Source organism: Carya illinoinensis, chromosome 5 (assembly GCF_018687715.1).
Source record: "Carya illinoinensis cultivar Pawnee chromosome 5, C.illinoinensisPawnee_v1, whole genome shotgun sequence".
Lineage (NCBI taxonomy): Eukaryota > Viridiplantae > Streptophyta > Magnoliopsida > Fagales > Juglandaceae > Carya > Carya illinoinensis.
This window is the reverse complement of record NC_056756.1, coordinates 43,209,683-43,226,572: the sequence shown is the minus strand read 5'-3', so window position 1 is coordinate 43,226,572 and position 16,890 is coordinate 43,209,683. Positions and strand designations below refer to the sequence as shown.

The following is a 16,890-nucleotide window of genomic DNA, read 5'->3' as shown; positions in this document are numbered from 1 at the left end:
CATGATGTTTGCTCTAATTTTACATGAAACCACCACTTTATCTTAAGATAAAAATTTAAACTGACGAGGAATCATCTAGAGAATTTTAGGGTATCTCGTCTATGAAAACTGTTCGGTAGTGTATTGTTTCCTAGGTCGAACCGGGGTGGGAGTGGCTTCTAGATTGGGGGGACTCACCAATTAGTTCCATCGAACTTCCACAATCATTTGACTCTTGTTTTGTACTCATTGTCTCATGATTTCGATTTGATTGGTTTTTGGTGTAAAGTTAAGCAAATCAGTATGGGCTTGGTAAGCACTCTTTCTAGAGGAAAAAAAAAAAATTGAGAATAAGGTACAATGTCGCATGGAGCACCAAGATTCACCCATTATCAAAGTGATCTCAGTATCTTCTTCTTGATTCTCACAATAATGGCATCTTTTCCCATCTCATTGCAATGCCCGAGGATTAAGGTGGTCTTTTTTTTTTATGAAATACATTCATGGGATCAAAATTCTGTTCATTTAAGTTCTTATTAATTGGATGAGTTTTAAAAACTAGGAAATTAGGATATTAATTAATAGTGACAAAGATGGTTATAATGATCATGAGAATAAGAACATATATAATAATTTCCAATCAATTATTGATTCGATTTACTGACTTTTTTATTTTTCATAAAAGTTAATTATATATCAACTTAATTCATACAGTCAAGCACATCGCAATAAGATTTATAAAATATTATTATTTATAGATAAATTTAAATTATATGAGATCACCCAAAAATAACCTTAATCACAAGTCTATGTATTCAGCTAAAAAAAAAAAAAATACGCAGCCTCAGTGTAGTGAGTTTGAAGTTGAAACATTGCGGCACTTCAAGCTATCATATTTTGCAAGGATCTGAGGTTCACGAACATCATCGGAGAAGGCGATCCACTTCAAGTTGTTCAGATGTTTCAGAAAACAGATGATTTTGGAACTTGCCTCGGAATGTTCATAGATACTAGAGAAATTATGGCTTCTTTTGATTTTGTCTCTTAGCCTGCATTTAGCGGTCGGGCGTGAGTTCTGTCGGTTCTGTGGGTACGTACGTTCCATCCGCCCTCCTGGCCTTACTGATTTCTGACTCTTTTTCTTATGATTTGGGAGTGTGAGTTAATTTGTCTTTATCTTTGATGCATGCAGAGGAGTGAGTTGGACAACTCGGCATGCTTTATTTATGAACACTTACATAAATAAAACAATAAAAATATTTTCACCAGAAATATAAATTATTTTTTTAAAAAAATTACAACTATATAGAAATTTTATAAAAATAAAATAATAAATTAACATACTTTCTTATGATATTTAGATTTATTTTATAATAAAAATATTTTTATAATATAATATATCACATTAAATCTTGTAAATTTATAAATTTATTTTTATATAAATATTTTATGATTAAAATATTATAAAAAACTATGAACATTCTAACTGATGCTTGAGTAAAAAATAATAATAATAATAATAATGCATTTTAATAGTAAAATAGAAAAGAAACTGTTATTATCCATTGTTTGATGAGCTTTCAGGGCTTTGACTCAAGTTTGGTGGAAGATAATTGAGTGGAAAGGACTTCATGCAGGTTCTTTGAAGCTTTTTCAGTATTTGCAAAATGCTTTTTAGGTTTTCTAGTTATTAAGGAATGAAAAGAAAGAAGGTCGTACTGAATCCTCAGAGAGGTAAGACTGAAGAGAGAGAGAGAGAGAGAGAGAGAGGGATTTTTTCACTGAAGACAGCCAAATACCTTAACGCAAGCAACGGGGACAGTATGAGATGGGGTCCAGCATTCCATGTTTCTGGGACCCACCATGTTTACTGTTGTTGTCTGATCAATTGAGTCGGGTCGGGCTCAATTAGCTGGAATGGAGACTGGGGTGTGAATGCTGTCAAGAAATTTTAAATCATTGAGAAATTCTAACTTTTGTTTGGAAGTATTTTGAGACAGTAGTAGATCTGAATTTTGTATCTAGAAATGAATGGCGTGGTAAAATTCAATAATGACTATCTAAAGCCCCAGGTTTCCCAAATTAATGTTGCGATTGGCATTCTCACTTCATTAATAAGCCAATTCCTATAGTTATATAGATGTAAAGTTAGAATGAAAGGATTTAATCAAATTAGAGAGCAAGTGTACTACAAGATCAAAATGTTTTTAGCTCAACTCATGAATATAAAAAATGAATAAGCCATTCATCAAACACTCACATGAGGTGATTTTACAATAATTCAATTTAAAGAATATGCCCGTCCAGATAAAGTCTATGTAAATATTGAAGTGAATGCGCCCGGTGCAGGGATTTGCTAAACTTAACGTTGTTGACAGTAGCTTTGGTAATCATGGTTGAAGTGGAGGTGGAGGGATCTTTCAAGATTAGAATAGTCATATAATTTTCACTTTTGTCCAATTCTATAATATTAATTCTAACAATTTTGCATAGATAAGCGCGATGGACTTAGTTTATGTGCAAAAATGAATTTTAAGAACATAGAATTGAAACGGATTTTAAGCAAGTGGTTAATTAGTGGGAGAAAGATGGATTAGTTCCTTGGTGTAGTAAGAGATATTGGAAAGAGACTAGAAAGACGACTTGTTCAGACTCATTCAATGGTGATACGTCTTTATCACTCTTTTAGGAAAACGAATCACGTTGAAGATAGATTAGCTAGATGGGACACTAGAAGTATAGAGTTGTTATTTAATACTAGAGACAATCTTTTCAAAGTCATCAAGGGAGCTATTCGTATGGATCAAGCATGTTTATAAGTTATATGACATTGATAACACGGTGTTTTTTTGTTATTAAGCATGTTTTGTTATTACTTTATCTTGCTTTGATTGCGTTTTGTAAGTATGCATTTTTGTGTTTTTTTACTTGACGTGTGTTCTGTGCATTATGATTAGTGGCATCTTTTAATTGTATATTTGCATTTCATTTTGATACCTGATTTTGGATTTTAGGATTATCTATCACCCCAGGTATCCAACTATAACTACGGTTTTCCTTCATTATAAGTGAGGGCATTCAATAAAATTTAGGGTACTCTTTAGAAAAAAAAAAAAAAAGATAAAGAAGAAGAAGAAGAAGAAGAAGAAGCGTTGAGCCAGCTTATCCTTTTCCTCGAGGTCCTTTTTCTTGTTTTGGGGCAAAATAGGAATTAAACTTGCCTCGTTTGAATGGTAATTAAAATGAGATGAAATCATTTGTGAATAGTAATGAAATGGTTTGATTTCATATGTTTTAAGAAGTTTTTGAAAATGAGAGAAAAAAAATTAATAAAAATATTATAAAGTTAAAATATTATCATAATATTATTTTTTAATATTATTTTTATGTTAGAATTTGAAAATTTTGAATTGATTTTGTGTTTTATTTAGAAATTTTAAAAAGTTATAATGATTAAGTAATGATTAGATGAAAAAATTAAAAATTTGAAATTAAAAAGTATTTATATTTATGATGTTTGAATATTGAGACGAGATTACATGAGTTGAGAGAATTTTGTTATCTAAACCAAGCCTAAGGGCTCTCAACAATATTATTTTGGATTATTATAACAAGAAAAATGCTAATATACTGCTTCAGTTATACCGCTCACTTTGACGCATTGAGGTGACACTATTATGTAGTATCATGTGATTTATTAAAAAAAACACAAATATAAAAAGAGTAGAGGAAATTTAAGATTTTAGTTTTCTCTTTCTGTATTTTTTAATGCTATTTTATTTTGAATATATATATATTTATTTATTTTAATAAACTATGTGCCACCATTGGACAAAGTGATATGTATTATTCAGATATCATAATAACAATTATCTAATAACAAAGATACATAACATAAATTTGGATGACCCATGGGCTATTATTGGTGCTTGGTATGGTAAGGGTAAGAACTGGCTGACACCAAATTCAATCTCTTTTTCTTAAATTAACTAAAATATTATAACCAAGTTTGTCTAACATATATTTATAATATTTTTCATTTTTTTAAAAAAATTCGACTTCAATATCAAACATCTTGATTTTTTTTTTTTCTATCAAAAAATTTTCACCTGATCATTTGCCTAGACTTCCATACGAAATAAGAAGCACAACAAATTCTCACAAACCATAAGCAAGTCTCGTGTATTTCTTTAAAAGTGGATAAATATGAGATTCATATGATTTTTTTTTTAATAATAAATCTTACTTTTTCCAAAAAGAGTGCACAGAGTTTATATACCATAAAACTGTAGCATTACTTGTCTAATCACTTCCCCTTTCAAGCTCAAATTATCTTTAGACACAAAAAATAATAAAATAAATTAAGAGAGAGAGAGGGTGAAAAAAAAAGAGAGAGAGGTGGAAATGGAATTGTCATTATCATTTCCAATAGCAAGGGCTTCACCTTTGGGAATGCAATGATCCTGTTCCACAACATTACAACCCTCAATGCCTCGTTTGCATTGATCCCTTTCCACAACATTATGTATTTCCAATAAGAAATTTCTATCCACAATATTGAAACTATTATATATATATTAATTTTGGATCATACAATGCACAACCCTAAGACTTCATTCTAGATTTATCATCTCTTGAAGAAGTCTTCAACAATGCTAAAAGTTTTCATTTAAATTGAGACAAGTCTTTAAATTTAGATAATTCTATATGAATTTAGATGCTTTAGAATGGATAAGAAGGTACCACGTGTCTGAGTATGATTTATTCTATTTTATGTCATTTTGTGGTCTAAGCATACAAGCCATCTCAGCATTAGAGATAGCAACTCACTCCCTTCATTTAGCACAAGAGAAGGTAACGAAAAAGGCAAATTCTAATGGATTCTTAGCTCTTGGCAGAAGGGGAAATTTTCATATCAACTAGCCAGGGGTTCTACTATCTAACCAGCAAATGCTTTGTTCACTGGATAATCTTATTCATCTAATCCAATTTGTAACAAATTTATGATGATCATCATGAAATCTGTAGAAACAAGATGTTTCCCATACTGGAGTCAAAACATTGCATCTTTTGAAACCAAAAGGACCCAAAAAATAAAATTTAAAATAATAAGGAAGAACAATTGTATCAAACTCTTGTAGATTTTCTTTCAATTACATCAAAACTGTGAGCAAGTTGACAAAAATGATTGGCAAACCTTTAATGCCAAGCACAAACGTAACATTATTGACACTTCATGGCTATACGGCTATACCCCTTAGGTTAACAATCATAGAGAAACTGTATCAAACTGCAAAAGGATCCTGATATTTCTTCCTCACTGCTTGAGTTCTGATGTTTCCTCATGCACATCGACGTCGAATTATGTTCTATCTTGCCCGAGCCAATTTTTTCTTTCAGCTCCATGCATAAACCCATGCTAGATAAGAGATCCAGCATGTCCATGTAGAAGGCAAAAGAGTAACATGAAGTGAGGAATTGGAAAGTCTGCATCTCGCCTGAACCACCAAGATGGGCATATAGAAAAACAGAAGAAAAGAACCATGCCCAATTATATGGGAAAAGCATCTGTTTGGAAGCTGCACGAGGGTGAAAAGCTGTGAAAGTATCAAATTCAGTTTTCTATCTGATGGATTTCAGGTGTTAATTAAAGAATGAGGAATTTGAATTTCTTTCAGTGTTGTGGGATTTCTGGAGACATCTGCATTCAGGTAAAGGGTACGTGTAGACGGAAGTTTTTCTGTTGAACTTTCTGACTCTAGGTACCAGGATCCCCTTGCGGTCACTTTCATCGAGCATTTCTTTCATCTGATACTTGAAAGCTTTCCAACTGCAAAACCATTAGAGACAGTTTACATGTAACCCAAATGTGAAGTTCCAAAAGCATTCAAATTGTTTTGCCATTATATACACTCAGAACTATTAACATAAGACAAAGGCTCCTGCAAAAAGACTGATTCGAGCATTAATTTGACAAATACTATAAAGCAATATTATATCAACATGTTTCTACAATGTGGTCAGATACATCAATGGAGTAAAAAGAAACCTGCAAACTAAGAATGGAGATTACCTGAGACCCATATCCTGCAGTAAAACAACAAGCTTTCGTTTATCAGGCATTATGGTCTTAGCATGTCCGTAATAGAGAAACCTCCGGTGACCCATCAAAAAATGTGGAAAGTTTCCACCCTGAGTTGTCACAAAAACCTCACTAAACAAGCATACCATGTAGTCCAAAGCTGCCAATCTTGAAGAATATCCCTACCCAAGGAGCATACAGGCAATACAGCAAGGTTGTAAGAGCTTATGCAATCAGCGAAACACATGGAGAATCCAACACCATTAGGAATCGGGATAAATATTTGAGCAAATCTTATCTATATTTCATTCAAGGAAACACGCACTTTACACTCTCCAGCAGTTGGAGATTGCAAAGTATATTTTCCCCTGTTGTCACCTATCTAATCTTCTCACTCAGTCAAGTTACTTGTCAAATCTTTTTTTTGATAGGTAATAACACTGATTAACAAGTTACTTGTCAAATCTTGTAGGTATAAATCAGTAAAAGTCATATTTCACTGATTGAACCATCAGGCTTTACCAATATCACAAAAACAAAAAAATATATTGTTAAGAGTACGATAGATGTTGATTTTTTAATGGGTTTGAGAAACTTTTTCAATTTTAGTAGGCAATGCCACAATTTTCTCCCAGAAAACATCGCCCTTTTTTTTTTATCGGTAAACATTACATTATCTTGCAGGGGGAAAGTGAGGAGTCTTTGTTAAGAAAGAAAGAAGTGGTGTTAGAACTTGAGAGGGCACTTTTGATGGAAGAAATATCTTGGAGGAAGAAATCGAGAGTTCTATGGCTTCTTGGAGGAAGAATCAAGAGTTCTATGCCTTAAACAGGGGGATAAGTGCACTAGTTTCTTTCATAAGATGGCCAACTTTCATAGGCAAACAATGCTATTGAGATGATTAAAGCTGATAATAATGTGCTCTCTCTCTACACCTGATGAGATTCAAGATCATGCTGTGCAGTTTTATAGTACTCTCCTAAGTGAGAAGGCAGATTGGAGACATAAAATTGATGGCTTGAATTTTGAGGCTGTGGATTCTTTTACAGCAAGCTGGCTAGAGAGGCCGTTTGAAGAGCTTGAGGTGCATCAGTTGGTATGTGGAATCAGAAGAGACAAAGCTCCTGGCCCAGATGGGTTTTCTATGGCTTTTTTTCAAGATTGTTGGGAGATTGTGCGAGAGGAGGTGATGCAGATTCTACAAGAATTTTATGATCATCAAAAGTTTGAGAAGTCGATGAATGCCACATTTATCGCTCTAATCCCTAAGAGACTGGGTGCTTCGGAGTTGAAGGATTTCCATCCCATTAGTTTAGTAAGTAGAATTTATAAGATAATTTTAAAGGTTTTGGCAAATGGAATGAGCAAGGTGATGGATAAGATTATTTCTAAACCTCAAAATGCATTTGTTAGAGGCCGACAAATCATTGATTCTGTGCTGATTGTGAATGAGTGTTTAGATAGTCTAATGCAGGAAGGGTTCCGGGGGTTCTTTGTAAGTTTTCTCTTCTACATGCTTAGAAGATGTGGTTTTGGTGACAGTTGGTGTGGTTGGGTCAGACATTGTATTTCGACTGCATTTGCTTTTTGTTGATGATACTCTTATTTTTTGTGTTGTTTGGGAACAGATTCAAGCTTTGAGGGCTGTCTTGTTATGTTTTCAAGCCATATCTAGGCTAAAGGTGAACTTGGGAAAATTGGAGCTGGCCCCAGTGGGAGATGTGCGTAATATTAACAATTTGGCGGAATTATTGGAGTGTAGAGTTGGTTATTTGCCCATGAAATATTTGGGTCTCCCGCTGGGGGCCTCATTCAAGGCAAAGTATATTTGGGATGGGGGTGGTTGAGAAGATTGAGAAAAGGTAGGCAGCGTGAAAAAGGTTGTATTTATCAAAAGGGGGTAGAATCACCCTTTAGAGTACTCTTTCTAATATCCCAACTTACTTTCTTTCATTATTTCCTTTACCAGTTGGAGTGGCTAATCGTATTGAAAATTTGTATAGTGCTTTTTTGTGGGTTGGTTTGGGAGAGGAGAATAAGGTTCCTTTGGTAAGATGGAAAAAAGTTTGTTGTCCTATTGCTGATAAAGGCTTGGGGGTCTGTAATTTGTGTAGTTCGAATAAGGCGTTGTTGGGGAAGTGGTTGTGGAGATATCATAGGGAAGAGGAAGCGTTGTGGAGGGGGGTGACTGTTTGAGTATGGGAGTGATTGGGGGGCATGGTGCACTAAGGAGAGTAGGGGACTTATGTTGTGAGTTTATGGAAATTTATTAGAAAATGATGGGATAATTTTGTGAAACAAATCAAATTTGTGGTAGGTGATGGTTCAAGAGTTTGATTCTGGTTTGATGTTTGGTGTAGTGAGAATGCACTGTTTAGAGCTTTTCCGGCTGTTTTCAGGTTGGCTGTTAATCAGCGGGCCTCAATCTCAGAGTTGATGAGTTACTCTAATGGAGAGGTGAATTGGGATGTTAGATTTTTCAGACCTGTCCAGGATTGGGAAATTGAGGAGGTTACTGATTAGACAACATGACAGGGATCAAATGTACTGGAGATATACAGCATCTAAAAAGTTTTCTGTTAGATCATATTGTAAATGTTGTCCAATCAGCATTACATTTCTTTTCCTTGGAAGAGTATTTGGAAGTCTCCTGTTCCGTCAAAGGTTGCTTTTTTTGTATGGACAGCAGCAATTGGGAATATTCAGAGAAAGCGTGGAATGATTGTTATGGAGTGGTGCTTCATGTGCAAGAAAGCTGCAGAATCAGTGGATCATCTACTTCTACATTGTGATGTGGCTAAAGTGTTATGGGATGGTGTATTTAGAAGATCCGGACTGACCTGGGTTATGCCAAAATCAGTGGTAGATTTACTCACATGTTGGACTAGACTTCATACTTGCTCTCAAGTGGCAGCTGCGTGGAAGATGATTCCTTTGTACATCATGTGGTGCCTTTCATTGGAAAGAAGGAATGAGAGGTACTTCAATAATAGGGAGCGCAATGTAGTATTAGAATGTATTTAGGTGTTCCTTGTTTAGTTGGTTTTCAGCTATTGTACTTAATAGAGGTGCTGTCCATGAGTTTTTGTCCTCGTTTTTCTAGTATTAGAATATATTTAGGCATTTCTTTTGTATACATCCTATGTACATGTGCTTCGCCTATTGCATTTGATGAATAATATTTTTACTAAAAAAAAAACATTATTAATATTCAAAGATCAATACTCCTAATTTAACGGGTTTGGTTTGCCAAGTCACCACTCACCACTACTATTTGTTGGGAAAGACTTCGTCATACATCATGAGAGAGATGGTACAAGAGTTCACCTTGAAAGGAGCAAGCTCATCTGGGGTCACAAGAGACTCCTTTGTGTGGAGATGGGGAAACATCTTTAACAGAGGAGCTAAATGTCTTTCTGCTTGGTATATTTTACCCGATGCCAGATAAATTGAAGTGCCATTACAAAAACCCATACCGCGTAGCATCATCCCAACCTACACTGACAAGAAAAACAATATCCAAGAGAAAAGGTCACAATCCACTTTTGACATTTATGTGAGAAATAAAATATATCTTCAGAGTTCAAAGCCCCTCCCCCCCGGGCCCTTTTAACCTCAAACACCATCCATCACATTATGTTCTTTCTTGCAGCCTGAACCTAAAATCTGTTTGGTATTCTCACATTCCTGTAGCAGCTCTAACTTTAGCAAAATATTGTTAATTATGGTACAAAGACAAGATGAAGGTTAAAAAGAAGTGGGGCAGAAACCACAGGAAAAGACATGATGGCGTAATGGAACTGGTTCTGATTGGCATTTAATGCTAAAATAAGCAACTGGAGTTGCCTACCAAGAGAGAGAGAGAGAAAAAAAGAAGAAAGAAACTGGCCTCAAAATACCAAATCATAAGGAATAGCATAACTTGAAAGTTCCAAAGTTCTGAAAAGCAACAAAATCAGTTTATGTGTAAGGTACCTCCAAGGGAGACAGTGGACATTTTCCAGTAATTCGATTGAGACCGGGCAGAATGATACGGTCTTTTCGTTTGAACTTCCCCCTCCAACCTTTTTCACGAACTGAATCCATTTCAATATTTTCAGCCTTTCCTCCATCATACACACAGCATGAAAACGCCACCATGTCCTAGAGCATAAGACAATTATGTATAGATTAATTTTTCCTAACGACTAGAAGTACAGAATTATTATGACAAATCAGGATTAGTACCTCCTCAAAACGGAGGTGGACGGAAACATACTTGCCACCAGTCCTTGAGCTCTTCTCAACCATTCTATTCACTATTTTATTTGCAAGAATTGAAATGGGAGAAGAGAACTTCAATGCTTCATAGTTAGTCAGGCATCTTAGATATTGAATATGACGTGGAACATTCATTGCCAATCTATTTGCAAAGGGGGCCACTCGGATAACCCTGTATCAAACAAATAATCAAGAAAAACGCCCGGAAGTTTCAACAGTTGGTAGTCAGATTGGAATCAATCTACAAGGTTCATTAAAGAACTCGTCTGCTATAGCTCAGCTGGCCAATACCATTAACTCTCAGAGAAGGAGTTTTCACAGTTTCCGGTTGGCAGAGGATATCATGAAAATAATACAATGGTTTGATACATACCCTTGCTTCTGCAAGACAGGATAAACCTCTTCCAAGTAATAGCTGACAGAAGCCCAAGCTTGGATGCGGAAGGTTGGTACATTAGTAATGTTATAATCATGCATTTCCATCAATGCATCAGGTAGCTTTTTCACCACTTTCACGTATCCCTCAAGTGTGGCTATGAAGTGATCTTCATCATATATGTCACCAAACTCACTGTACAACAGATACATTGTGGAATTTGGTGTGTGAATATACATAAAAGTGCATTTTCAAAAAAATAAATTAATTATACAAGTGTTGGGCAAAGAAGAGGCCTCAAGAGGGCACCCAACACCCCCATTATGCTGCATAGCTCTACGTTCACAGTGGATTTCTGGCATATTTTTTGACATATATTCTGGGGCATTTGATAGGGGCCATATACAACTGCAGTTTCAGCTCTAAACACATTGCTTATTGTTTTTCTACATCTCCTTACAGCTAAGCCAGAACTCCAGAGGCATCTGAGACCCATGTATAGCTATGATAGCCAAGGAGTAGCAACACATCTAGTCTTTAACAAAGGCGATTTTGAACTTTACACCAAATACAACTATTAGTAGACAACCAATATGTTAATGACAAGCTATATCATTGAAAGACTGCTCAATCAGATCTATAGTAAGAAGTTATGAGGCAAGTAATTCAGTTCTTCACCTTGGATCCCTCCAAACACTATGAAAATCAAATTGAGGGATAACTAGTATTGCATTCAAAAGTCCAGCGACCGCCACTGCATTGCAGATCTATCAAAAACAAGATTAAACATTATGAACAAACTTCATACATTCATAACGAAAGATAAAAAGCACAAATATATCACACTATTGATATCTAGTAGGCCTTAGTGCCCCCATTTAATATTTCTTTGGTTAGCCCTTTTTAGTATCTACAGAAACAAGAAAATCAGAAATAGAATTACAAGAGAATAATAATATACCGCAGAGCGTTGTTGATTAAGACCACCATTAGCCTCAACAATCAAGTAACCACTAGGGCCAGAAGACTCTGAAATTCAATGGGAAATATCAGTTTACTGCAATTCCATTTCAGTCATGCATTAACAGGTAAAAGAATGAGAGACTATAGGCATTAGAAGCTGTAAGGAAGAATGTAGGTGGTCAGGTCCATAGACCAATTAGTACCATTGATCATGTGAAAAAATAAAAGAATGTGAAGTAAAAATAAGAGTGTTAATATCTGTATATTATATAATTTTCTGTAACGCCCTAATGGAACACCCAAACCACATGGCCTACACTCCAAAATGATTAGTCAATGATAAAATTAGAGCCCCATTGAAACTTTATAAAGAGCAAGAACTTTTCCTTCCCAAACGATATGGGATCTCATTCACTACCTACCATTATCCTTATCATATGGGATATCACAATTTCCCTCCTTTAAATTCTCGACGTCCTTGTTGAGCCTGTCCGTCGTAGGTGGCACGGTTCAAGTCCCACATTTCTAGTTGGGATAGCCAATAGGCTCTAATACCATTTGTAACACCCCAATGGAAGGCCCAAACCACATGGCCTATACTCCAAAAATACTAGTCAATGATACAATTGGAGGCCCATTGGAACCTTATAAAGAGCAACTAAGCAATAATTTTCCCTTCACAAGCAATATGGGATCCCATTCACCACCTGCCCTTATTCTTATCATATGAGATATCACAAATTTCAAAGCATGGGACTTTACTCCTATAATATCACACCATCTCCCATCCCACTAAATGAAAATTATTCTTATAAGACCACATTATCCACTCCTCAATTGTGTTACTATTAAATGAAAATTAACTAATATATGTCATTGAGTTAAACTTATTAAATACAAAGCAATATATTTAACTCAATTACTAATGTTCATTTAAAAATAAACTTATTAACTAAAAAATATTATCTTCTATATATAAAAAGTGTGTATGTAACGGAAAATCTTGTTTTAACGGTTTTTCTTATTTTTCCGTTAAAGTTAACACCGTTTGTTTTAACGGTTTGGCACATAAAATGAAGACATAAATGTTGAGAGAAATAGCATTCAATGTTGTTATATGATTTATTAATCTCAATAATTATAATACTTAATAGTTTATATAATAATAAGTAATTAAAGATTAGTTATTATATTTTTCTCTTTCTCTTTAACATATACACGTGTATTAGGTGTATAAGACGTGAATCCCTAATTATAATATACGTATATTATACGTTTCATTAACTCAGATTATTATTAAGTATTTCAAATTTAAAAATCTCATATAATATATAATACAAGTGTGTTTAATCAAAGTGTTTTTTTTTCTCATGATAGTAGGACGTAGTTTCCGCTAAGTCATATTCCATACGTGGGCTTGCTATGATAGGCACGTGACAAATGCTGTGATCCTTGAGCTAATCAAGAAAGAGTAAATTCGGCCAATAATTTCAAAATATATTTTATGATTTATATATATGTTATATATAGAAAATATTATACCACAAATTTTATAAAAAGATTATGTTTTAACTTTATGTTGTCCCTGATCGACTCAACCAACAGCAAAATAAGAATTTTAATGTTGTCTCTATTGAGTGTCTACAAGATGACATAAATTGATGAATTATAATACAAACATCAAACGACACATATTTTGAACTACCGTTTGTGTTCGACTTTTATTAAATTTTTCGTATATATCTTTGCTAAAATTATAGATGTTATAAACATGTATTGGATTATATGATATTTTGAACTAATTTTTTTATTTTCTCCAATATGCCTTAAATTATTAAGTGACATCAATAATTTTTGTAAAATATATATTATTTTTTACAAATAATCATTTTATAAAATTAGACAAACGTGTTTTGCACGTTAATTTTTGCACGTTATTTAAATTACTAATCTTTTATGTAAAATTGCTACTTTAGTTTTTCCAACATGCGTCTTTTGTTGTTTTCTCTACATACGCAATTTAATTTCATTACCAATGGATTCATATTGAGTTCTAAAATAAGTTAAAGAGCGTATCCATTAAGACTCTTGATGACCAGAGTTATTTTGAAACTTCAAACATTATATAAACAGCTCACAATGGGGGAGGTTTGGATAGTGAGTTGAGATGAAAGTTGAAAGTTGAATAAAATATTATTAGAATATTATTTTTTAATATTATTATTATTTTGGGATTTGAAAAAGTTGAATTATTTATTATATTTTGTGTGGGAATTTGGGAAAGTTGTAATGATTAGTTGAGATAAGTTTTATATCCAAACCGGGTTTCCACTCAAGAAAGTTTATGAGGTTTCTCATCACTAACATTGAAATAAATGAGAGAGCATGGATAGAAAATCAAGTTGCTGAACACAAATTTTAGAGATTGAAGTGCTAATACTTTCAATTTAAGGTTCTATCTATTGTACGATGTCACAAGTAGCAAAACTAGAGTTACAAAAGTAAACTATGGAATACATCTTAAAAAGTAAAATATGCAATTTCATAAATACCAAAACGTTGTCCAGAAGTCGAATTTGGACAAGGTCTCTGCTCTTTTAGCTTCCTTTTGAATTTCCAGACTGAGGACAGCTGTGTGAAGAAACAACATTTTCATATTGGCTGATCACAGAAAATTCAAAAATAGTATATTGAAAGATCGCAAACCAAAATAATCACTATGCAAAATTATAGTTTAGTTCTAGTCAAATGAAAAAAAAGCAACAATAAAGATAAGTCCAAAGGTAGCATGCTATGCAATGCAATAGCAATCAAACAAGCAAAGTGTAAGATGTCAACTGATTTGCACTACCAATCACATTCAATAGCACTGTAACGTGCTGACGTTATAAGCCACAAAAAGCAATGCTTTGAATAAGAGGGATCATGCTAGGGAACATCTCATTCGACAACCATCACTAAAAAAATCTTTTTTTTTTTCAAATGTTTTTAATTTTCTCAAATTAAATTTACATTGGCTTTTCATTCAAGAAGTTCAGAATGAAAAAAAATAAAACAATAATTTATACCGATGGTTGTCAAATAGGGTGCTAAGTATCATTTTCCCTCAATAGAAATGATAACTATGTCCTGATTAAACGTAGCTGAGTAAAATAAAGAAAAACCCAAACATAAATGTCCAGACTTTTTATAGAAGGATCTTCTTCTCTGGCTCAAATAACATTGATACTTATTTTATTGCAATTCCTGGTGGGGAGTGTCTTTTCATGATTATGAATCACAAGGGCGACCAAGAAAAATAGCATAGAAACTTCCAATAACTTCCCCAGTTGGAATATCAAGAAAAAGTTCCAGTCATCAATTAAGTAAATTAAAACTACTTTATTTTATTCTTCTTTGCTTTCTTATTAGTTATTACGTATTCTCTTCCCTTATACTATAACTTCTTATTTGGCTTCCAAGATATCATAAAGAAAGACTAATTTATCAGAGTAGAGGAATCAAAAGAAAACCAAAAATACGAGCAACTGATGCTGGCGAGTGGCGACAAGTGCCGAACAGCCAAATCCGGCTGATAATTACTCTGATCAAGTTAAACCAAGATGATATGACCCCTTTTTACAAACCAACCAGTGATTTTTGAAACATAAAAAATAAAAAAGACCGCCGCCGACAACTTCTCGTGTATATACTACATAGTGTTCTACAGTAGTATATATTCCACGATCAGAAGCAAGTAATATGCAGTATATATTCCACGATCAGAAGCAAGTAATATGCTCTACTTTCCGAACCACAGATGTGGCAATCAGCAAGCATATATATATATATATATAATATATATATATATATATCTTGCAAAAACAGGCGGGGAAAAAAGCATATAAATGTATACTAAAAGGTAAAGTTCAATATTTTTATCATTATTTTCCTCCATTTTATCGGCACCCAAAAAGAAATTTAATTGTAAAAGCGAACCTCAATCGCGGAGGAATTGTCGGCCTCAATGTCACGCCAGAGCCTCCTAAACATCTCATGGCTACGATACACAGAGCCAGGAGGGGTAGGCCGTCCTAGGAGAGCCGAGAAGGACCCCACACACATGAGCAGGCCAGGCACGTAAAGCAGCGGTAGAAGCAGCAGGTACCTCAGGTTCCGGCGCAACAGAATAGAGCCACCGAAGCCCTCCTTCAGCGACTGAGCATACTGGACCTTGGACCGCACTCGGCGACGGCAATGGGAGAGTCCGGAGTGACGGGGCGGCGAAGGAGGCGGACTGGGCGAGCTACTTCCCCCGTCGCTGGCGTCGCTGGCGTAGCCATTACCGTTGTGAGAGTGACTCCTGGGTTTCATGGCCATCTTCCTCTGACAACGTAGGACAGTGTGTCGTTGGCTCTCTTTCGCGGAAAAGGAAGCAGTTTTGGACTTATATGAAAGTACTTCCGCTACGAGCAGATATTTTTTTTTTATCATCGGACAAAATCACACAGTTTCAGTTGCAAAGAGACAATCACAGAGAGAGAGAGAGAGAGAGAGAGAGAGAGAGAAGGGAGGGGCTTGGGGAGAGTGGCTTGGAATGTAGCCGATGACGGTGACAGTGGGTACATGCCATATGAGCTTTGAGTTTTCGTGGGCATCAAATGTAAATAAGATATTGTTAGGAAAGGCAATAAGTAGGCGTTGGAAAACTTTTCTTTCTTCCTTTTTTCTTTTTCTTTTTTTTTAGCCGTTATAGGATATTAACAGACGGTTCGTCGGTCGCTGATTACATCACCGATTCACCGATATGCTGTCATACTTATCAGAATTGGCTTGACGCCATTCGTGTTTCGGGCAACTGAAATACATGAAACTATTATTTTAGAATACCAAAAATTCTATAAAGTTATTTTTATATATTTTTTTGATAATTTATTAATATAATTAGTTATATATTAAAAAAATTAATATATCTAATCACATCAATAAAATATGTAAAGAATATAAAAAAATGATTATATGTAACATTACTTTTAGAATATTGTAAAGTTTTCAGAATATTTAATTAAATATAATAAAGTGTAAAATTAAGGTTGAAATACAATTTCTATATATGCAATGTGAATTTATCAATTATCTAAAAAATTTAAATTGATAAAATATATATATTTATATATTTATAATATATACTTTTAACAATTCAACATTTAATTAAAATCCTTAGCCATTTAAATTTACTATTTTTTTCATA

At 34.2% G+C, this 16,890-nt stretch overlaps 1 protein-coding gene across 5 annotated transcripts; it reads right to left on the bottom strand.

The window, feature by feature from the left end:
- Window positions 1-5,062: 5,062 nt before the first annotated feature.
- Window positions 5,063-16,314, bottom strand: LOC122310736 (O-fucosyltransferase 10-like). 5 transcript variants are annotated; one of them, XM_043124866.1, is made up of 10 exons: window positions 15,639-16,313; window positions 14,213-14,291; window positions 11,659-11,726; window positions 11,376-11,464; window positions 10,695-10,892; window positions 10,289-10,493; window positions 10,037-10,204; window positions 9,389-9,556; window positions 6,053-6,171; window positions 5,063-5,809 (listed from the first exon to the last, which is right to left on the bottom strand). In XM_043124866.1, the coding sequence occupies exons 1-10, from the start codon at window positions 16,131-16,133 to the stop codon at window positions 5,623-5,625; spliced, it is 1,776 nt and encodes a 591-aa protein (XP_042980800.1). In that variant the 5' UTR covers window positions 16,134-16,313; the 3' UTR covers window positions 5,063-5,622. The 5 variants fall into 5 exon arrangements, with proteins under 5 accessions (XP_042980800.1, XP_042980799.1, XP_042980801.1 ...); XM_043124865.1 differs by having other exon boundaries at window positions 6,053-6,243; window positions 15,639-16,312; XM_043124867.1 differs by lacking the exon at window positions 5,063-5,809 and adding an exon at window positions 8,938-9,013 and having other exon boundaries at window positions 6,059-6,243; window positions 15,639-16,314.
- Window positions 16,315-16,890: the final 576 nt, after the last annotated feature.